Consider the following 23,645-nt stretch of genomic DNA (forward strand, 5'->3'; position numbering starts at 1 on the left):
AAGAGCACTTTTTAATACCCTACCGACAACAACTTCCATTACAACCAGTCATGTTCATCGGTAGAGATCCTCTTTTTAAGCTTCAATCGTTCTTCATGTTTTTAAAAGATACAGATGGTTTTCACTCCATATTTCGAGGTGATCTGTAGCACGACTTCGGTACAGAGGTCGAGGCTGCGGTGGTTACAATAAAGACAGCATCTGCTTCGCTGCCCTTGAGTTCAAAGGCATGCATTGACGAGGCATTCGTGCTAATCTCATCTCCTCGATTCAATTTTATTACCACGAACATGTCTCTCACTTCCGCTACACATATTTCGCGTCACTTCCATCATTTTAAATACTTTTTTTGTTTTAACCCACTTGTGTGCTCGGAATTTTAGGCCTCTTTACTGCCACGAAACAGTACTATAGTTCACATCCTGTACAAATTGTATCAAATCATGCACCATTGCCATTTTATTAGCATTTTCCATGGCGCTCTTTGGCCAAGCATGGCCCTTGCGCCATTAAAACAAAAATGTCACGATTTACATTTATTGGCCTCTCTGCTCTTGCAGTGGTTTCGTTCACATGACATTGCGAAACTGGTATGGTATGACATGACAGCACGGAGATTATAGGTAACAGACAATAACGTGGAAATCATGACATGCATGTCATGTTAGTAATTACTACATGCCACGCTTATGATGCACTCGCGGCCGTTTTACTAGCTTCACATATATCAAATTTGGTATTACGTGACGCGAATGGACGACGACACGTTCAAACATGACAAGCATGAAATTTGTGCCCATTCAAGCATGCCCATTCAAGCAAGAAGAGTGACGCGCGTATCACGTTCCATTCGGACCCTGCCATTTGCTCCCGAGGGAGGGCATGTGTTACATTGGGAAATTGCCATCTGTTGCCCTCCACTCCGGCGAGAGTCCGTCAGCCACTCCGAATCTGCCAATTGATGAGAGCAACACTTTCGTGTTTAAAGAAATCACAAAATCAACTTCTCAAGCAACCGTCTTATGATGTATCGGAAGCTCAGACGTGTTCAAAGCAATATTACAAGAAATGATGGCATCGTACGTGCTTCTCGTCTGAACATAGCAAAGGTCGATACTGTCACACGGCCCATGCAACGTTCGTGCTGGTTAGAAATGCTCCCGTAGCAATTCGTGAGCCAGGAGGGCTCATAACAGCAAACATAAACATATATATAGCGTGAGCAAAAAGAAAGGAAAACAAAAGATAGAGCACTGCACGAGGATCTTGTCTGCTTTCACTGGAATAAACGGCAGCGTTGGGACGCACTGCTCTGAGTTCTTCCGTAATATTGCCCTTGAGGTCACGTTAGAATTCGGACAATGTTTCGAATTTTCGCAACAAAGTTTCAGATTAAGCGTAAGAAGCCGCGAAAAGAAATGTTTTGTGTTGCAGAAGAGTGGTACGGTACCAGATATCACATATATGAAGTCCGCAATGAATTCGTTATTTAAAGACTCATTCAATGCAAAGCGCTCAGGCTTAATGGATTGTTGTAATCAACCGTAGTATCAACAAAGTATGCAGTGGCATGGAGATGCGTTTCGTTCTGCAGGCACGTAGTGAGTGCTTCCATGATTCACAAAATGGTGAAATATGGTGCAAAGTGGACGCTTCGCGCCTGCACGTGTGGTAGGAATTATAGGACACTTTAAAACGGCCAACGTTACTTGCACAGACATTCAATCTCTCTTGGCGCAGTTGAGGTGTCAAACCAGAAGCAAAGTATGGCTAGCGACGAGAACACGAGCGAAAAGCGTGCGATTACACTATGGCTTTTTGTTCTTGAAAAGGAAGCTCAAGTGCCCTCTAAGTTCTGTCACATGATTGTGGTGGTGAAAAACATTGCAAGTGAACTTTATAAGTTACACCGACTTATGCGGGAAGTGGTATAACAACAGCCACCCAAAATAACCAGGCTAATTACGTTACCTTTGCAATCTTACTGCACTGCTCTAGAGGGCCATTCTCGGTAAACTTGCACTTCAAGAAAAAAATATTGCATTTGAGCAGTATTTCTGCTTGGCAAATGTAAAGATCTACCTAACATTCTTCCATTGGGTTATTATCACGACCCCTTCAGTTCACAACCGTTTTTGGTCATGAACGAAGGGCGCGCAATCAAAGTGAAAAAAAAAACATTATTCGTAGGAAAGTGTAGATGTGCGCGCTTTCAATAAAAGAAACGCGAGCAAGCCAGGTGACATGGGACTTCAGAGCAAATGTTTCGACAAGCAGCCTTGTCGCCTGTGAGGCTACGATGTCATATGATTTAACCCCTGAAAGCCAGAATCAATCTAAATTTGCCCAATAGTGTACAACTCACAATCAATTCACAGTTGGCATGTGAATCGTCGGAAATTATAATTGCATTACTAAATGAACACCCCCGCAAGTTGTGCCTTGTGACAGTTTACGAACAACACCCAGAACTCTTTTGTCTTAATTAACTATGTTTAGCTCATACAAGTTTACGAAAAGATGTGCCAAATCTCATAGGGCTGCACTCAATTGCTTTAGCATTGCACATATATTCAACGCGCTCCTAAAATAATAAATTATAAAGGTGATGAGCACTTGCAGGACAGCTTCCTCAAAGACGTGAATGCCGTTCTGAAGAGCAAGATTGTGTTCATTGGATGTGGTACTGTTTTTTAATATAGCATAGAAACATCCCAGATTTCTTTGAGCGCATCTGCTTCTGTTTAAATTATGTTGTCATAACAATAGTGCCTACTATTACGAAGAATAATTCTGTGCACTGCCGTCATGAAAAAAATCTAGGAAGTCACACAGGTAGTTGAAACATATATGATCTTGACTTATACACGGCCACACTGCAAATTAGTACATATTTTAAGTGCTAACCTCTAAAAGTAGCAAGGAGAAAACAACTTCAACTTTCAAGCACAAGTATACTGAAAAAGTAAACACAATAACTAATGTGTAATAAATGTGACCTTAATTAATCCAGTATTTGCACAGATTCACATCATGTACCACAAATTGATCTCAGGAGTGCTTGCTTGCAAGAGAGTGCTCAAGTTTTTCGATATGTCTATGCAAAAAAGAGGTTATGCTCAAAGCTGAGCAGATAGTATACTGTAAGAGCAACAACAAATATGTACAAACAACAGAATTGTACAATGCATGCCTAAAGCTTATTTTCTAAGAATTAAAACTAGTGCCTGCCCTGTCGACACGACGAGACATTGCACAATTGTGAAATACTCAATGTAGCATTGCAGACCGAGAAAAATTAAGAACTGCACGCATCCGCAGTTGTTTATTCAACAGATTTAGCAAAACTACATTGCTCTCAGTTCGCGAGCTATCTATCGGCAATTTGCAAGCTTCGCTCCAGATTCCACGTCATGCATTCACTTCACTTCAAGGTCAACACTACAGGACAAGCGCCGCATCTGACGACAGAATTGGACCCTTGTCCTTAACCCACGCTATTAAACTAGAACGCCGCAACACAATAAGAGCGACGTTCATACAGCGATCTCGACGTTCGTTATATGCATATGCTTGTTAGCTTTTAGGAGTCTTTATATATGGGTTGAAAGCTTTCGATATGTATGAGTGACTTGTTTTGTTTGGACCTGACCATAAACATTGGTTGTACCGGCTTGGACACTCGCAATACACGATGCAAACCTTACTTGATTTACGTTGTTTTTGCCAGTAGAGGCCAGCTAGGTCACCTGGCGATAATTACAGACACGAAGCGCGATTTAGCAACGCAAAAAAAAATACAGGAAGCGAGCAGCGCGAACCAGCCACGAGCCCTCCACTTGCTGAAAAAAAAGCGCCTCTTTATGGATGATGATAGTTTACTAGCGCCACCTCGCCTCGCGGTATCGCAGTTCAGTATGCCACCGCTACGTATTTGCATGTTATTTTGATATAACTGCCCGAAGGGACAGTTTCCGTTCTCTAAACTGGTAGGTGTTCTGTGGTGTCAGAGGTTGACTGAAGCTAGCGTCTAGCACGTCCAACATAAATTTTGTGAAGCCACCACCCTCCCTACATACTATTGGGGAAATCAGCAAGAACTGGCACTGCTTTAAGCAGCGCTTCAAGCGGTCTATGATAGCGTCGGAGACCAGTGGCAAACCCCGAAAGTAATCAACGAAGGCGGCCCTCCTCCTAATTATCGCATGGTGAGGAAGCTATTGAGATCTTTAACACATTATAGTACCAGCAAGAGGAGAATAGCAGCGATTACAAAACAGTCGTGCAGATGTTCGATGCATAATTTGCCGGATGAAGTAACAAAGTGCACGAACGCTACGTATTTCGCTCAAGAATCCAGAACCCAGGAAAACCTTTCGACTATTTTGTGAGGGATCTGAAGACGCAGGCAGAATCGTGCAACTTTGGCAGTCTTAAGGCATCGATGATCAGATACCAGATTGTTTTCGGGACTACTGACAGCCACCTTCGAGAAAAGCTGTTATTGGACAACAATTTGACCCTACAAAAGGCCGAACTGGCATGTAAAGCCACAGAAGCAGCAGCGGCACACCAAGAAGTGGGCACGCGAACTGAAAAAAGTAGAGCCGGTAGGCGTGGCTGCTATTGGCAAAACGTTTCCGCCAGGATCCGCCTTTTCTAAGTGTCTGAAATGTGGGCGCCAGCATACACCACGAAGCTAGCTGTCCAGCGTTCAGGATGAAGGGCCGAAGTGCCACAAGCATAACCATTTCGCGACATGCTGCATAACATCTACGGAAGCTTACGAGCTCCGAGGCTCCGAAGCGTACTTTGACATTCTGGACGAGTCAAATTCAGGCAAAAGTGCACGCGACTGGACGGTGCGAGCTCAAATAAAAAAAACCACAAGTAACGCGAAAAGTCGACACTGGAGCACAAGCGAATTTGCTGCCTTTGCGCTGCCTCCTCAAAATGCACCCTCAACCGCCGCTTAATCCGAGTAGCGCGGTGTTACGTTCGCATGGAGGAGGGGCGATTCAGCACCTCAGGGTCATACGTACCGAAGTTACCCTGAATGACTCGACCCCAGTACTGGGTTTTTCATCGTCCGGAAGTGGCGTCAAGCGATCCTCGGACTACAAGCATGCCAACTTATGAGACTTTTGCCGCGTGTTTGGAGCATATCTAAAAGCAGCCACGAATGCATCTTTGACGAACTTCGCCGTCTGTCCACTGGAACCAGGTGTGTGCAACGAGTATACAAGATGGTGTTACGTAACGGTGCCATACCCGTCGTCCACGCCGCGCGGCGTGTTCAAGTGGCCTTACGAAAACCCCTCAGGATGGAATTGGACCGCATGCAACGAGCTGGAATTATAACGAAGGCGACCAAGCTCATAGACCGGGTAACTCCTGCCATTATTGTACGAAAGAAGGATGGGAAAATCCGATTGTTTATTGATCCACGAAACATAAACGAGGGCTGAAAAAGAGAACATTACATAATGCCTCGCAGAGAAGGTACAGAAGCAGACCTCGCCAGCGTGACAGTTTTGTCACACGTGGATGCAAACTCGGAATTTCAGCAGATTCTTTTAGACAACGAAACCTCTTGAATTTGCACCTTCGCAACATCATTCGGCCGCTACCGTTTTCTGAGCTACCCTTTGGCATAGCATCTGATTCAGAGGTCTTCCAGACGACCCTGCATGAATGACATTTTTGAAGAAATTCCTGGAGTGAGAGTGCACGTGGACGACGTTTTATCTGGCGTGCATACATAGAAGAGCATAATGAGGGTCTTAAGTTGGTGCTACGAGCAGCTGAAAGCGCCGAACTTATATTTTACTTAGAAATGTGCACGTTTGCAGTCGCGAAAATTGAGTTTCTCGGGGACGTGATTGACAATAACAGCATGAGAAGAAGCCCACCGTTAATAAATTGCATGTTGCAAATCCCAACACTGGTTGACAAGCTTGCGGTGCAACGAATGCTGCAGCGTTGACAACTACTTCAGCAAACTTTTGCCGTCACTCGCTGAAAGAACCACACTACTAAGGGGCCTGATCAAAAAGGACCGAATTTTCGAATGGACAGATGACCCCAATAAGGAATGGAAGGAGCTATGAGATAGCAAAAAATCTTTGCTATCGATCTTTGATCCTCAAAAAAAGAAAAAAAACCAGTGTCATCGAATGGGGTTAGATCAGCTTTGCTACAATACTACAATAACATGTGGAAATCGGTCGCGTACGCGTCACGAACGCTCGGCGAAACTGAGCAACGGTGTGCACAAATTGAAAAAGAAACGTTAGAATTGTTGTAAGGCTGTGAAAGACTTTATCGCTTAATCTACGGCCGCAATTTCATTGCAGAAACCGATCATCGGCCCTTCAGTACCATTGCTCAGAAACCAATAGGAGATATGCCGCCAAGGATACAGCGTTTTTTCCACCGTTTGCTGCGTTATGACCTTGACTTAAAATTCATTCTACAGAAGCAGCTTGTCCTTGCCGATATGCTCCCAAGAGCCACAAGCAAGCAAGCGGGTGACACCGATTGGGACGATGTAGAAGTCCACGCGGTAAGTGTGATGTCTTCATTAGTGACCGACAGAACATGAAAGTGATTGGCAGCAGAAATGGAGAATGACCAAGAGCTTAAAGCTGTTCTGAACAACCTAGAACCAGGAGAGGATACATAGGCCAATAGAGGTCATTTCAAGCAGAACTATCTCATGTTAAAGGCGCACTTTTGAAAGGCTGTAAGGTGATAATATCGGCTTCAATTGGACGTGAAATTATAGATCGCATTTACCAAGGTCACTTAAGTGCCAACAATTGTGAATCAAGGGCAAGACAACTCGTTTTTCGGCCTGGAATAAATCAAGATATCGAATCGATCTGCCATTAATGTGCATAATGCAGAAAATACGCATATACACAGCTGGAAGAGCCCCTTAAGATGCGCCCAGTACCACCCCAGCCTTTGTACAGTATAAAAGCGCACCTTTTCGAATATGGCGGTAGAACATACCTATGCTTTTATGACGCGCTCTCCAATTTTCCCAAGGTGGAGTTGCTCAAAGACACTTCATACAGGCAGCAAGTGTCATCTTCGCCAGATATGGCATACCAGTTGAACTTTGTATCGATAATGGGCCACAGTTCACAAGCCATGACATCGCTGCGTTTTCTCAGCTGTACTATTTCAAACACGTCACTTCAAGCCCGAGATATCCACAGTCAATTGGCCTCGCGCTAAAAGGAGTAAAAATTGTTAAGAAAATAATAAAAAAAATCTACAGACGCGAAACAAGAATTTTCGCTTGGATTATTCGCTTACAGGACGGCACCGATGGAGGGTGTGCCATCACCTGCCGAGGTGTTGCAAGGAAGGCGACTACGAACGACGCTGCCGAATGTTCGTTCCTTTCCAGAATATCTGGTCTGAAAGCATCTCCAGAGGAACGCCTGCGAGAGGACTTTAGCGCCGCTAGGAACAGGCGACATTGTTAGAATTGAATGATGATCATGGTAGACCAAATCATGAGTCCTCGAGCCATGCAATGCTCCCAGGTCATACCATATCGTCACAGAGCAAGAAATGGTCCTCCACCGCAACCACCAGCACCTACTTCCGACCGGTGAAAACTTTCGAAGGCGCACGTGTTTCAGCAGCAGTGAAGACTGCAGCGAACAAACTGCAAATTTCAGTAATGGGCCCGCAGCTGCCCATGCACCCAATGCGGCAAGCATCGCAACTTCGAGTAGTTCGAAAAGACTGTGGCGGCAACCACAGCGATTGACCTACGACAGAAGCTTTGTGAAAGTGTCGGGATCAGTTTCCTAGTGGTGTGCAATGAACAATGTTTCTTTTGTACACTGTTCAACCCTGTAACTCCCTCTTAAAAAATTTCAACTGTTATATTTTGTTTACCCATACGAAAGTGGATGTATCGGATGATATCGCTACGGATGTGCTACACGTGGCGATCAGTCAAGTTATCTTGGATTACCCTCGCCCGTCCCGCACCTGCATGTATATAAAGCATGGCACAATAAACTTATCTGGATTCTTCCCGTTATGCTCAAACTGTCAGGATGACCCAATGACTACACACGAAACAAAACCTAGTACCAATTACACAGTGGGGCTCGAGCCAGGGTCCGCTGGATGCCAGCCCAGTATTCTACCACTAAGCCCAACCGGTGCCGGGGACTTGTTAGCCAACTTTATTTAGGCACGCTTGACGTCGGGAAAGCGAACGGGTTAATACGACTTATAAAGCGTATTAAAAAAGCGAAAGAGCAAGCGGTCGTCAAAGAATGCGAATACCGTAACGAGTCGGTCGTCCAATGCTCCAACCCATTACAAAAGCCTGTTTCAGGGGCGAAGCTCCTGAAGGTGTGGGTCTCTACTTCCTCTGATGTATGTTGTAGCAGTAGTAGGTAGCCACCTCTGGTTTAGTTCTTGCAGTGTTCACTAGATGGCGGTATTTGTAGTTAATAAATTATGACGGAAAGATTATAATAGATTATGATAGCTTATAAAGGAAGGGCTAGGCATGAAAAGAGGATGAGGGGGTGCTGGGGGAACTGCAGAATGGGTTTCAGAAACACAGGAGGTTGGAAGACAATCTGTTCTCACTGACGCAGTGCATCAAAATAGCAGAAAAAGAAGGAACTCAGGCCTCTGTGGCTAGCATTTTTGGATATCAAGGGAGCGTACGATAGCATGGTTGAAGAGGACTTGGGGGGAATACTGGACACACTAGGTGTAGAAGATGGAGTCACTAATCTTTTAAAGGATATCTGTAAAGGTAACAAGGCAGTTATAAAGAAAAAAAACAGGTATCCAAGCCCATAGAGGTAAAAGGGGGGCTTAGACAGGAGTGTCCTCTGTCAACCTTGTTATTCATGGTGTACCTACTAGTATTAGAGGCCAAATTAGAGGGAAGTGGACTTGGCTTCAAGCTCTTTTTCGTCAAAATAGGAAAACTTATTGAACAGGCACTACCAGCATTGATGTACGCATATTATATAGTGCTAATGGCCGACAAAATGGAAGGTTTGCAGAGATTGATTGACATCTGCGGTAATGAGGGAAATAGGTTAGATTTCCGATTCAGTAAGAAAAAATCAGCAGTCACGATTTCTAATGATTATGAAGGTAGTGAGCTTAGAATACAGAAGGTCCCGCTAGGAATAACAGATAAATACAAATATCTGGGTGCATGGATAAGCAATGAGACCGAGTAATTAAGGGAACACGAAATATACTTGACGACTAAAGGTAACAGGAATGCAGCATTGGTGCGAAATAGGGCACTGTGGAATTACACTAGGAATGATGTTGTGAGAGTAATATGGAAAGGAGTCATGGTTTTCGGTCTGACGTTCGGCAAGGCGGTCTTGTGCATGAGATTAGAAGTTCAAGCAAGACTAGATATAAGCAACGCGGAATAGGTAGGCTTGCCTTAGGAGCTCAAGGGAATACACCAAATCAGAGAGTACAAGGTGATATGCGATGGACATCATTCGAGAACAGGGAAGCTAGCCGCAAGATAAAATTTGAGAAGCGATTGAGAGGAATGGGGGAGGAGCGTTGGGCTAGGAAGGTTTTCAGCTTCTTGGACATGAAGAGTGTCGATACCGAATGGAGGAAGCAAACCAGGAAATTGACGCGTAAATACTTATAAAACAGCCGGGGGCCAAACCAAAAACAATTATTGGTTAAAAAGAAGGTGCAGAAAGCTGAGACCAATATGTGGAGAATTTGCGTGATTAGGAAGTCCGCACTAGAGATCTATCCAACTTTCAAGCAGGAAATTGCCAAGGAAAGGATGAATGATAATACTCGGGGTAGTTTTCTAGTGTTTGAGACCAGAATAGGAGTATTGCGAACCAGGACATATCTGACCAAATACGCAGGGGTAGACACGGTACGCAGTGCGTGTGGAGAGGACGAGGAAACTGCAGAACACTTGATAATGTTCGGTAAAGGGCTTCCCCCTATAGTTCAGGATGATGGCGCAGAGTTTTTCAAAGCACTGGGGTTTAGGGACAGGGAGGGCAAAATAGACTTTAAGCGGGTAGAATTAACTAGAAGGCTGTTATCTGGTCGGTGGCTAAAGTCAAGGCATGAGTGAAAATTAAACCCTTCACTGCAAAGTACCAGTCCTCAATCTCACTATTTAATTGTAAAAAAAAAGCGATTAACCTAGTGTTTGGTCCGCTAAGTATTACGGCTTGGAGGCGTTAGCCACCACCCTATTTAAAGGGTTCAGCCGTATCAATCCATCCATCCATCAAACATCAAAACTAAATGGCAGTATTTGTAGTTGATGATGCTTGTAGTTGATAAATTTAAATCTAGATGGTGGAGCTTGTAGTCGATGATGCATGCCAATGGGATCCCCGACTAATGATCCTACTCACCGACGTTGCTTCCGTGGTCCTAAATAGATGTTTTATTCTCTCTCTCTCAGTAGTTGATAAATTTAGAACTAGATAACACAACTTGAATTTAATGATGCTTGTAGTTGATAAATTTAAAGCTAGATGGCGGTACTTGCAGTTGATTATGAAAGATGCGAGATGTTATTATAGGAATGTCACATATGACGCGTGTTATTGGTGGAAGGCAATCGTTCGGCGACGTACGCTGGGTGTAGCGTTCTAATAAAATTTGTTCGTTGTTGGCGCGCGCGCGGAGTCGGCGGTTGGACAATGCTGCAGAGCAGTGAGCGCGCAAGGCGGCGGCAGTACGCACTCGCAGACAGAATCCCGATATGCGAGCCCGCGAGAAAGAAGCATGGCGTGAAGCTGCGTGGCGCCGGCGCCAAGATCCTGCCGTACGAGAGCGGGAGGCCCAGGCGGCATGGAATACACACACAGCGTTTTCACGTCTTTAAATGATGATCGACTGGGCGAATTACACGGAAGGTTCACGGTTTACCGATGATTCCTTACGCAGCTTCGTCCACTCATCGTGAGTGAGTGAGAACAACTTTATTATGGTGCAGTTGAGGTTGCCAAGCGTCACATGGCTACTCCCACGTGGTGGATATTCTGTGATTTTTTGTTCAGGCATTAGCTGTGGCGCATACCCACTTCAGGCTTAATTCATCATCGCCGTCAGCCACTGCATGAACAATTGGCACAAAATCCCTCGCAATAGTTTAGCGGATACGACGCTTCTCAGAAGAATGACAAAAATAGCATAGAGAATGCTGGTCTACTACCCAGGAATTATTATTATTAACGCCCTAGTGGGTATCATGCAAGTGTGCTGCAGCAGTTACCCAATGAGTATTTAGAAAAGGCTCTGAAAAGCCGCTCTTCTAGCTTTTGCTGTGACTGTACTGCGCCTTCCGCACAGGCCTGGCGTATTTTTTTTTCTTATTTTGAGCGATGTGGTTACATACACCGGCGGCGGCGGGCAACTACGGTGGTGCATGACCAGAGTTGTGATCTGATAACAGCTTTCGCTCAAAAAAAAAAAACAACAAGAAAACATCCTCGCTATGCAGAGACAAGCTTGACTTTCGCGAACAGCTGCCGTAGTCATCACATTCTTTGCCGACCTCATTGTGTTCGGGCAAGGAGCACCTGCTTCACTTATTATTGATTTCAGGACAGAGTTATTCAAGTGTGCATCGTAATAAAATTAGAGCCATAGATGCCTCACCAAGTAAAAAAAAAATATACTGACAACCGGCGTCGGCGGCGTCACGAGAGACGCAAAAAATTGTCGCCTGATGACGTCACTAACGGAAACCATTTATGAAGGCATCATGACGTTATTATGAATCGACTATTATGTCACATAGTGAGTCATCACTTAAACTATTGTGTAGTGAAATATATTTCCATCCCAGAGGCATTGCAAAACAAGCCTTGGTGCAAAAAGCAGGTATTGAAAAACGCAGAAACTTCTGGGAGGGTGGTTCAGGAGGTTCAATAGATAGATGTAGAAGAAAAAAATGGCTTTCGCCTTTGTGTCACATGAGGTGGATGCATGCGAAACACAATGAGTTATTGCAACCTGTTTTCAAGCTCACGCAAACCAAGCATCCGAAGGCCCCCCCGCCTATAGACTTCCAAAACAACGCTTGGTGGCGCATCGACACTAGACAGGCCGCGCCTTCTACGGCAGAAAAATGAAAACTGGGGATGTACGTCGTGTGTTCTCCCTTCTCTCCGCCACGCTGCTGCTCTCTTCCGCGCACGTGCAGGGCTATCGCACTGCAATTGTTTGAAAAAACTCCCACTGTGACAGGCACTTCGAATAGTGAACATAAAGCAGAAAAGTTTGTTAATCACTTGTACGTTGTGGAGCCGATGACAACAACGCCCGACTTAACGCGGCATGCATTTCCGAAGTCTGCGACATTTGATGATGATTTGTGGGGTTTAACGTCCCAAAACCACGATATGATTATGAGAGACACCGTAGTGGAGGGCTCTGGAAATTCGGACCTCCTGGGGTTCTTTAACGCGCGCCCAAATCTGAGCACACGGGCCTACAGCATTTCCACCTCCATCGGAAACGCAGCCGCCGCAGCCGGGATTCAATCCCGAGACCTGCGGGTCAGCAGCCGAGTACCTTAGCCACTAGACCACCGCGGTGGGGCTGCGACATTTCCGTGTACGATAGGTCAAGGTAAGCTTCCTTTCTTGACACATTAAATACACCGAATGGTCCATATTGTTACGTACAATCCAAATGGTCTACGAATAACTGTTTATTGGGGTGAACTTGTGCCCGAAAAGTAGCGGCGTCTCTAACAGGCGATCAGCAAAAAGGGATCAATCTCCGAGAGAAACCCTCGAGCGGTGGCCCACTTCTTTTTCATCAAAATCCCGTGCTGAGGAAGCGCGCGCCGTCACGGCCTTTTCTTGTTTGATCATCAAGCCGCTGATCTCTTGGGGGGCGCACGAACTAGCGCGCGTAGTTTGAATACTGCGTTTGCCTTGCGTCATTATCCCTCCTCCGAAAACGCATCGTCCCGATGCGTAAAAAGCAGTGTTGCTGAGATGGTCTGACAGCGTGATTTCCAATGGAGAAATAGGTATTCCTCATAATCGGGTGTGTATAGTTCGGTGTTCATTGCCTGTCATAGTATGGCTTCATTCTGACTACATGCACGATTTCTGTGCTCCTTCGGCATCTTGATGAGCTCACTTGTCCTTCCGGTGACACCTCGTAGTTCAAGGAGCTGACGCGACGAAGGACTCGGTAAGGGCCGAAATAGCGGCGCATAAGTTTTTCGGAAAGGCCAGGCGTCCGCACAGGAGTCCAAATCCAAACTAGGTCGCCTGGTGCGTAGTCGACTCCTCTCCGACGAAGGTTGTAACGATTTGCATCCACGCGTTGTTGTTGTTTTATGTGATGTCGCGCCAACTGCCGTGCTTCTTCGGCTCGCTGAATGAATTCGCTGATGTCAGGCTTGTGCTCTGTATTGTCGCCTACAGGCAGCATTGCATCTAATGGTGTGGTAACTACTCGACCATAGACTAGCTGGAATGGCGTCACTTTAGTAGTCTCCTGCACAGCAGTATTGTAAGCGAAAGTGGCGTACGGCAGTATCTTGTCCCACGCACGGTGCTCCAAGTCAACGTAAATGGACAACATATCGGTTAGAGTTCTGTTGAGTCGCTCGGTTAGCCCATTTGTTTGGGGGTGGTAAGCAGTTGTTTTCCTATGACTTGTGTGGGTAAGTTTCATAATGGACTGCGTCAGATTGGCTGTGAATGCAGTTCCTCGATCCGTGATAACCACCTTTGGGGCACCATGCCGTAGTACAATGTTAGCGACGAAAAATTCAGCTACTTCTATAGCCGTGCCCCTGGTGAGAGAGGCTGTCTCGGCATACCGGGTTAAGTAGTCTGTCGCCACTACTATCCATCGGTTGCCCATTGATGACGTGGGAAAAGGACCAAGTAGATCCATTCCTACTTGTTCGAACGGAGACTCAGGTGGTTCGATTGGTTGGAGAAATCCTGCAGGTTTCAATGGAGGCGTTTTGCGTCTCTGGCAATCTCTACATGTCCTTACATAATGCTGTACAGCATCCAGTAACTTTGGCCAGTAGTATTTTGTGCGGATGCGAGCCAATGTTCTACTCACTCCGAGGTGTCCTGCTGCTGGGTCATCGTGGCAGGCTTCCAGGATTTCGGGTCGCAAGGCCGAAGGAACGACGAGTAGGAATTTCTCCTTGCTGTGCTCGAAGTTTCTTTTGTATAAAACGTTGTTTCTCATGAGGTACGAGGACAATCCCCGGACGAAAACTCGAGGAACACGCACGGGTTGCCCTTCCAGATGCTTGATCAGTTTAAGCAACTCCGCGTCAGATCGCTGATATTCAGTCATGTCTGCGGTGCTGACGGCCCCAAGAAACGGAAAGTCGTCTCCATCTTCCCCAGGTGCAGATTCTATTGGTGCGCGTGATAGGCAATCAGCATCACTGTGCTTGCGACCCGACTTGTATACGACTGTTATGTCGTATTCTTGCAACCTGAGGCTCCATCTAGCAAGTCACCCAGAAGGGTCCTTTAGGCCTGCGAGCCAGCACAACGAGTGATGGTCGCTCACTGCTCGAAATGGTCTACCATATAAGTACGGTCGGAATTTCTGTATGGCCCATATTACCGCCAGACATTCTTTTTCCGTCGCCGAATAATTTATTTCGGCTCTCGAAAGAGTGCGACTAGCATATGCGACCACTCTTTCCTCTCCGCTTTGCAGCTGCACAAGGACGGCGCCTAGTCCCAAATTGCTTGCGTCCGTATGAATCTCTGTTTCGGCTTCTTCGTGGAAATGTGCCAGGACGGGGTGGTGTAGGAGTCGCTGTCGTAGCTCATTGAACGCCTCTTCTTGCTCGCTTGTCCAGGAGAAAGGCATGTCTTCTTTCGTCAGTCGGGTTAGTGGCTCCGCAATCTTCGAAAAACCTTTAACGAATCTTCTGTAATAGGCACAAAGCCCTAAGAATCGCCTCACAGCCCTTTTATCTGTCGGTCTAGGAAATTTTTCTACAGCTGCTGTCTTTTCGGGGTCAGGTCGAATGCCTTCAGAGCTAACCACATGACCGAGAAAAAGCAGTTCATGAAAACCAAAATGGCACTTTTGGGGTTTTATCGTCAGCCCTGCTGAACTAATCGCTTCGAGCACAGTACGTAATCGTTCCACATGCTGATCGAAGGTGGCCGAAAAGATCACGACGTCATCGAGATGAACAAGGCAGGACTGCCATTTTAACCCGGACAGCACAGTATCCATCATCCGCTGAAATGTGGCGGGTGCGGAACACAGGCCAAATGGGAGTACCTTGAACTCGTATAACCCATCTGGGGTCACGAAAGCAGTTTTCTCGCGATCTCGTTCGTCCACCTCTCTCTGCCAGTATCCGCTCTTGAGGTCTAGAGAGGAGAAGAATTTCGCGTCTCGTAGTCTGTCAAGGGTGTCATCAATCCTTGGAAGGGGATAGACATCCCGCTTTGTGACGACGTTCAATTTTCGGTAGTCAACGCAGAAGCGCAAGGTCTGGTCCTTTTTCTTTACCAGTACTACAGGTGAGGCCCATGGGCTGGCCGACGGTTGAATTACGTCGTCCCTGAGCATTTCTTCAACTTGGCCTCTGATGACTTCTCTCTCTTTTGGTGACACTCGGTACGGGTGCTGGCAAATAGGTCTAACAGATTGATCAACTATGATGCGGTGTTTGATGATAGATGTTCTTTGCACTTTCGATGACGTGGAAAAACGAGGCGTACTCCCGTATAAGGCTCTCGATTTTTTGTTTCTGGTTCGGTGATAGGGCTGCTTCGATGTGGATAGATGCGAGTATAGAATCTATACCGTCAGGGTGCAGTGGTGCAGTCTCGGAAGAATTCAAATCCGTAATCGGAACGTAATCGTGCAAGTGACCAACAACAGTTCCTTTCGCAAGGTGCTGCACCTCATTTCGGAAGTTTGTCAGGAAGACACTCGTACACCCATCACGCAGTCGTACAATACCTCTTGCTGCACAGATCCCTTTCTCGAGTAATAGCCCAGTATTGCTTTCTGCCATTCCTTCATAGTCGTTGTACACATTGCTTTTTACGGTGACAACGATGATGGATCTTGCAGGTACTGTTACATCATCACCTGCAATCTGGAGCGCATCGAATCGTTTTTCGCTCTCGAAAGTCGCGATGGCGTGTTTCGTCGAGAACGAGACACACGTTTCCTGCAAGTTTATCACTGCGCCATTGGCCTGCAAAAAGTCCATTCCGATAATTACATCTCTTGAACACTCCGACAGGACAATGAAGCTGGCGACGTAGGTGAAGCCGCGTATCCCAACTCTAGAGGTACACATGCCTGCCGGATCGATAAGGTGTCCCCCGGCGGTTCGCACTTGTGGTCCTATCCAAGGGGTCAGCACTTTTTTGAGCGTTCTGGCAAGTCCCCTGCTCATGACGGAATAGTCTGCGCCTGTGTCTACTAAAGCATTCGTTTCGTAGCCGTCTATAATTACCGACAAATCAGAAGCGACGTTACCATTTCCGCACGTAGTCTCGTGTCCATCATCACATTTTGAAATCGGCACTGGAGGTTGTTTTCTTGCGTCGGCAGCGGCCTTACCTCCCCAGGTCACCGATTCTAGTTTTCCCGAAGCGGGCTTTGGGGAAGTCGCCTCGGAGAGTTTGAAGATGGGCGCGGACTTGGTGACCGATACCTCAGTGGCGCTGTCGACCGAGGCTGATGCTGCTGCGAGGAGTGAGCCCCTTGACGCGTTGACAAGTACTCCTCGATTTCAAAAGGTCGCTCCCCATTCCGTGGACAGGCAGCGTTTACGGGAAAACCCCGAAGTCCAGCTCGGCGATATGCACACATCCGGTAAAGATGGCCAGCTTCGCCGCAGTGATAACAAAGCGGAATTCGATCAGGAGTGCGCCATATATCAGCTTTTCGGATCCTAGTCTCGGCTGGGGACGGCGTAAATCGAGGTTTCGGCAGATGCGTGCTTGCTGCGGCGAAATAAGGTCCAGGGGCGGCGAAAGGAGGTCCAGGGGCGACGAAATGAGGTACAGGGGTGTTTCTCAGTACCTCGGCGTACGAGACTGCGGGCTGCATCGGAACCGACGCTTGAACAGGCTGGGCTTGTGGCTGCTGCTCACGGACTGCCTGTCTCACCTCGTCCCGAACAACTTCCGCTAATGACGAGACCGTTGAGGGGTTGCCATTTAGCTTCTAGAGCTCTTCTCGAACCACCGATCGAATGAGCTCTCGTAGTACGTCGATGCCATTCCCGAAGACTGCTGACACCGCGTCTACGGATGCGACGTTAACATCTCTATTGTAGTGCCTCGCTCGCTGTTGCAGAGTCTTTTCAACCGCTGTCGCCTCGGTGCGAAATTCAGCGACGTTCCGCGGGGGACATCGGAGCAAACCAGCAAAAATCTCCTGCTTCACCCCACGCATCAGGTGCCGAAGTTTCTTGTCCTCGCTCATATTTTGATCAGACCGGCGGAATAACCGGCACATGTCTTCCACATACATTGCGACGCTTTCATTGTTGCGCTGGTTTCTTGCTTGCAAGGCAGCTTCAGCTCTTTCCTTGCGGTCTGTACTCGGGTATGTGGCCAGTAGCTCCCGTCGGAAATCATCCCACGATCGAATGGTAGCTTCATGGTTTTCAAACCACGTTCGTGCGCTGTCCTGCAATGCGAAATAAACTCGGCGGAGCTTCCGTTCTTCGGGCCATCCGTTGCAGTTGGCGACGCGCTCAAAACCCTCCAGCCAATCCTCGGCGTCTTCATGAGGATCGCCATGAAAAGGGTCCGGCGTCCGTAGCTCATCGACAACGACGTGCGTGGCAGCGACTGGAGACGAAACGGCGTGTGCGGCAGCGGTTGGAGACGACATTTCGGTACTCTCACCGGAGACAGCTGGAGACACTCTGGGCTCTAGTGGCAGGGGAAATTCCGGCGGCTCACCACGTAGACGACGGCTGGAGCGCTGATGAACTGGCGTGAGCTCAGTTGGTTCGACTGCTCGTGGTTCCGGGCTGCTTCCTCGAAGTCCAACTGGGTTTGGGATCATTACCCAGCTCCTCCACCAGATTTGTTACGTACAATTCAAATGGTGTACGAATAACTGTTTATTGGGGCGAACTTGTGCCCGAAAAGTAGCGGCGTCTCTAACAGGCGATCAGCGAAAAGGGATCAATCTCCGAGAGAAACCCTCGAGCGGTGGCCCACTTCTTTTTCATCAAAATCCCGTGCTGAGGAAGCACGCGCCGTCACGGCCTTTTCTTGTTTGATCATCAAGCCGCTGATCTCTTGGGGGGCGCACGAACTAGCGCGCGTAGTTTGAATACTGCGTTTGCCTTGCGTCAATATGTAGTGCGAAATGAAGGCAAGCACGCGATCGACGTTTTACGTTGTCGGCAATGAAAAACAATATTGTTGTTTCCATGTGCGTTCTGACAGTAGCAGACGCGTACTCTTGTGAACGAACTTTCGGAGCGTGCAGAAAAAAGAACAAAGATGACACAGCTCTTAAACTAGAAAGCATGACAAGGCTAGAGTCATGTCCTCCGTATTACTGAATATCAGTCGCTGCTGCGAGGCAGCTAGCTCAGCTTTAAACGCTGTGAAGTAAGCTGAACGACTCACCTCATTTTTTGTTTCTTTTTATTTTCGTGTCATGCTTGCACTCCCCATTTGATGAGAGTATCTACTATACAGGTGTATAAGGCCTGCTGCGCGAACGTGGCTTAGTGTGAGAGGTGCCGAATTTCAAGCACGGCGTGATATCCGTTGCATGATGAGATCTCGCAATTAGCGCACACGTAAACGGACCCCTTAAGCGCTCTTCGGAGTTTAACACCCACATACGCGGTGCACGAGAAAAAAACCGCACATATCCGAATGTGAATATTATCATTCATGTATTGAAAGTCAGTTTGATTCAGCAGCTTGAATACCACCCTAATATAGGAGCAGAAAACTAGGGAACTTTAAAGCTTTGCATTTAAAAGCTGAACGCGATAGCTATATTCTGTTCCTAGTGCGTACTTCAGACAAGACAAGATCCTTGACGATGTGGCGCACACCCACGCTGGGAGATTGGCCAAGAACCGGATAGCTTTCATGAATTTCTTCTTTAATGACAGATTAAAGTTAATTCATTTACGAGAAATGAAAGAAAGATGCAACAAGACAAATTTGACGGTTGAATTGTAACTAATCTGTAGTGCAATGCAATAAAGCGTCGTATTTGATATAATATAAATTTGGAAATTTTAAAATCTACCGAACAATGATTTCAACACTTAAACCTCTTTGAACTTTTGACGAACTCCTGCTATGTGTAAACCATCTTCCTGTCGCTGTGGCCTAGACACAAATCTCCGAAAGAAAGCAAATTTCAGCATTTAAATCTATTCCGAGAAGGTGGCAAGCGGTACCTTAAGTGTTTTTATGTAAGGCAGAGAATCTATTACAATAAACGAGATAATGTTCAGTTGACTCATTTACTCCACAAACAGGACAAATGAGGGGAGGCTGCCAGACCAGCTCTGTGTAAATATAAGTTCAGCTGAGGAACTTGACAGCGCAGTTTAGTGATTGCGACTTCCGTTCCTCGCGTTTGACATACTTTACTATTCCATCGGTATAACAAGTTCTTGAATTCTGGTGTGGCTGGTAATGAAGATGTAGAAAATTTCTCTAACAGTAGTTTTCTTCTTAATCTAGCGCCTATCAAGAATTTCGATGCCGGTAACACATCAATAACAGGCCCATTTAAAGATGACTTGGCCAACGCATCTGCCATTTCATTCATATAAATGCCCTTATAGTTTATGCACGAAGCCTTTTTGAACTTGCTATGCACCCACTACATGGCCTTAAGGGAATAGGCGCCGTAGCGTGTGTGCCTTGTGTAGTGGGTGACTGGATATAAACCATGAAGTCATCATGATAATCGCATGTTCTGACGCTCGCTGGCAATGGGCGCTTGTACCGTGCAATATTACTGTATTATTTAATGTTGTATTCTGAAGCATGTATAGAGGACGCATATGCATGTAAAGCACGAGTTACTGTTACTGCGTGTCCAAGCAGAGAAAGTTATTCTCACCGTACTCACAAGCAGACGCGTGGTCGTGTGGTAGATCGCCCGCTTGCCACGCGTACGGCGTGGGTTTAGTCCCCACTCGGACCGAGGATTTTTTATTATTTATTTGGAATGCGTCGTTCTCGATTTGTCGCTGACGCATAAGATGATGATTTTAGATGCGGAAGCATCTTATACTCGCGCCTTGTAGTGCGCCGTCCGCACCGTCCGCACCGCTTCTCGAACATTCGACAGCTGACGCGCGCGCATGCGCCGTCGCGCCGTCGCCCACCATCTGTGCCGCGCGCGCTTCTTCTTCGAGAACATTCGACAGCTGACAGCGCATGCGCCGTCGCGCCGTCGCCATCTGTGCCGGGCGCGCGCTTCTCCTTCGAGAACATTCAACAGCTGACAGTGCATGCGACGTCGCGCTGTATATATACTCAAGGTCGGCGCTCGCTCGCTCAGTTGCCGCTCGTCGGTTGGTTTGTACGGCGCGTCGACGTCCAAGGTCGCGGTGAAATGAATTCCAACGAATCCACAAACACAATGATCGACGTGCCTTCGACCAGCACCGTCCTTTCGCATACGTGTGTACGTGTTCACTCATTTAACACCCCCTTCTACAACCACGTTAACCAATTTAGCCATCGACCCAAGTAAGTCGCAATTTAACACCCCATTTCACAACCACGTTAACCAATTTAACCATCGACCCAAGTAAGTCGCACTTTACCACCCCGTTAACCAATTATATGCTCCGCATCCTCCTCAGTGTTCCCCCGAGGGAAGCTGCGGGCAATTTTTTTCGCTCACAACCAACGATGCCCACATTTCTTTCAAATGAGGTCCTTAATGAAAATGCACAGACGTTCCTTCAGGCGGGATGATGCAGCATTCCCGATGCGTAAATTGCAGGCGGAGAATCTCGAATAGTGAGCTGAGTTCGTGTGAACATCTAACAACAACAGCTGGGTCTCACAAGTACAAGGAATAAAAACACAAAGTTTTTCGAACACACCCCCGTAACTGGACTTTCACAATGCAAGGAGACAGCAAGCAATCAACACTGCAGTAGTTGCTTGGACGTGCCAAATTGCGTTATAATTCACGTAGTCGAAACAAACGATTTCAAGCGATGAATTAGACAAACGAAATCGAAGGCGAGACCGAGCTAGAACTTTCTTTATTCTTTCAACTGCAGTGATTCACGCTTGTTTTCTTCATCTATTGAAAGATTTCACCAGCAACCGATAGCTTTACAGGTGGATTGCGTGCATTACTACTGTCTGCAGTGCACACAGCAATAATTTGGACCTCGCGGACACTTTCGTGGGGTTGCTTCTGCCATCGCGACATAATAAATATCGAACAGCGAGCGTCTCGTTTCGGAGCTCCAAGCTGACGCCACGGTGCACCGAAGTTCTCCGCACCGACAGCCTAACGTGTGCTGCGCATGCCGCACATGATCTCACTGCGGTGAAGCACACTAAATCGCTTCGCTGCCTGTCGACCCTATCCCCAATTTCTCCGGAGACTATCGCCAGAGCCTCAGTGCGGAATCATCATCACTCCGCATACTTAATATTCGGGTTATATATTCCCTGAACCAATGGCTTGACAGACTGCCTAATCAAAACAGTGACCGTCATGTTATAGGTATGTGCAGGTGCGACGCAAGAGTGCTGGGTAAAATTATGTCGTACGTGACATTTTCTTGTAATATAGATATGCAAAAAACCACTGTGCTTACACACTTTGAGCTTGTTTATGGATGCCGCGTCGATACACTCTTAAAAGCCAGGTAACTAATGGTTCATGATACCACCCAGAAATCAAAGTAAGTTTACTAGCCTGCTCGGAACCTCATGCACACCTAGAGACGATATCGCAATGCTCATAGACTCTCGCACCGCCAAGAAGAATTCGAGAGCGCCCTTTTGTTCGGTTGTGCTAGCCTCAGTGTTAACGTGTTAGCAAGAAATTAACACTACCACTTTGCACTTTTCTTGCATCAGTAAAAAACCAGACCGTCCTGGACACTCTAAATCTCATTCGTTCTTGAAGCACGCGAATTTTTCGTGAACAAACATGGCATCTTGTACTTGTGATGATAGTGCAGATATAACCTACGTGAGGTTTTCCGTAGCCACATAGGCTAGTTAATTGTGATCGTCCGACCTTTTCATTTGAAACTCACCTTTTTTTTAGTTGCGCACAACATTCGTGAAAGCTTTTGTAGCGCAGCAATACAGACGAACACGTATCCCACACACAGCAAAATCTGGCCATCCCGATTTGCTGACCGTTGCCCTTGCTGCGGTGACACATCGGCCCTACAGCACATCACTTGTACTTGCCGACAAAGACCAGCAGAGGGCAACTCACCCCTAATCAAAAGAAACGAATTTGAAAGGTCGTGGGTGGTGCGACTCACCCGGCAGGACCTGGGAAGCTGACGGGCAACTTGGACCAGGCCGAGCGAGCCACTCGGGCCAGTGGGGCCCTGGAATAAGGGCTCCACCCACGGAAACCTCAGTATGCCGTTTCAATAAATGTTTATTTCTCCTTCTCCTCTTTTATAACATATCTACTTCAAATTAGCCAGTGCTGCGCAGCTTGTTTTTTTATGTTTGTTTATAAATGGCCGCACACGGCAAGTGTTTTGCTTGTTGACGGATTTGAAAGCCAAATAACCGCAATGATATTCGCGCCCAGATAAACGTGGTGACGCAGCGCTGGTCTTTGCGAAGCCCAAGAGTCCCCTAATTTTTATATACAAGACGGCTTCACACACTATAACACATCTTACTACAGTGTACTATAAACGAAATCCATTAATAGGCGAAGTGTTCAGTGCCTCTGGCACAAACGTCATTCAGTTTTTCTCGCTAGTAGGCATGAAGAAGTATGTACATGTTTCAGGAAATCACTTGTGCATTTTTTCTCCCAGGAAACATCGAGGGAAACTTGAACTCGGCACAGCTGAATTGGATGCATGTGACGAAGTCAGCATTCTTTTTCAAGTTTCCGAACATCAAAAGGGGACTTACGCCGCCAGTGTTTTGTACGAGATAGCGGCCCTGAAAAAGAGGATAAGTGATGAGTGCAAAAAAATAACTGTAAAGCATATTAAAACTGCACTGGAAACTTTAAACAAAATGGTGTCCCGGAAGAAGCCCCATCCGTATGAAGCAAAAACAAACAAACAAATGAATAAATAAACCTGACGACCTTCTTCAGTAATAATTATTATTGACCCTGTAGCGGCGAGAGAAGAGCTGACACGCCTGGCGAGGCGGACGCTGGTAGCCGACGTGGCTCCGCTTCAGGCCTGGAATAAAGTGGCGAGATCGGCACGGCCCCATCGGCCGCCTTCGACGTCATCTCACGTCTCTCTTCTCTCGCCGCTACAACCCTGTTTATTTAAGGAATAACTATTATTCGCACTGCATTATTTTAAGAGAGAGGAAACATAATATTGCTACGACAAGTGAGCGACGTCAATTACGAAGTCCTTCCGGACGGAAGCCAACCACCCCGACGCCGAC

General features: G+C 46.8%; 1 protein-coding gene across 1 annotated transcript in view; it reads left to right on the top strand.

The window, feature by feature from the left end:
* LOC142803491 (uncharacterized) overlaps positions 1 to 23,332 on the top strand; it is a 42,850-nt gene extending 19,518 nt beyond the window's left edge. Inside the window, exon 3 of the mRNA XM_075888606.1 lies at positions 23,048 to 23,332. Within this exon, the coding sequence (XP_075744721.1) occupies positions 23,048 to 23,318 (271 nt within the window). The 3' untranslated portion in view covers positions 23,319 to 23,332. The remainder of the gene's footprint in view (positions 1 to 23,047) is intronic.
* Positions 23,333 to 23,645: the final 313 nt, after the last annotated feature.

This window comes from Rhipicephalus microplus, chromosome 3, assembly GCF_043290135.1.
Source record: "Rhipicephalus microplus isolate Deutch F79 chromosome 3, USDA_Rmic, whole genome shotgun sequence".
Classification (NCBI taxonomy): domain Eukaryota; kingdom Metazoa; phylum Arthropoda; class Arachnida; order Ixodida; family Ixodidae; genus Rhipicephalus; species Rhipicephalus microplus.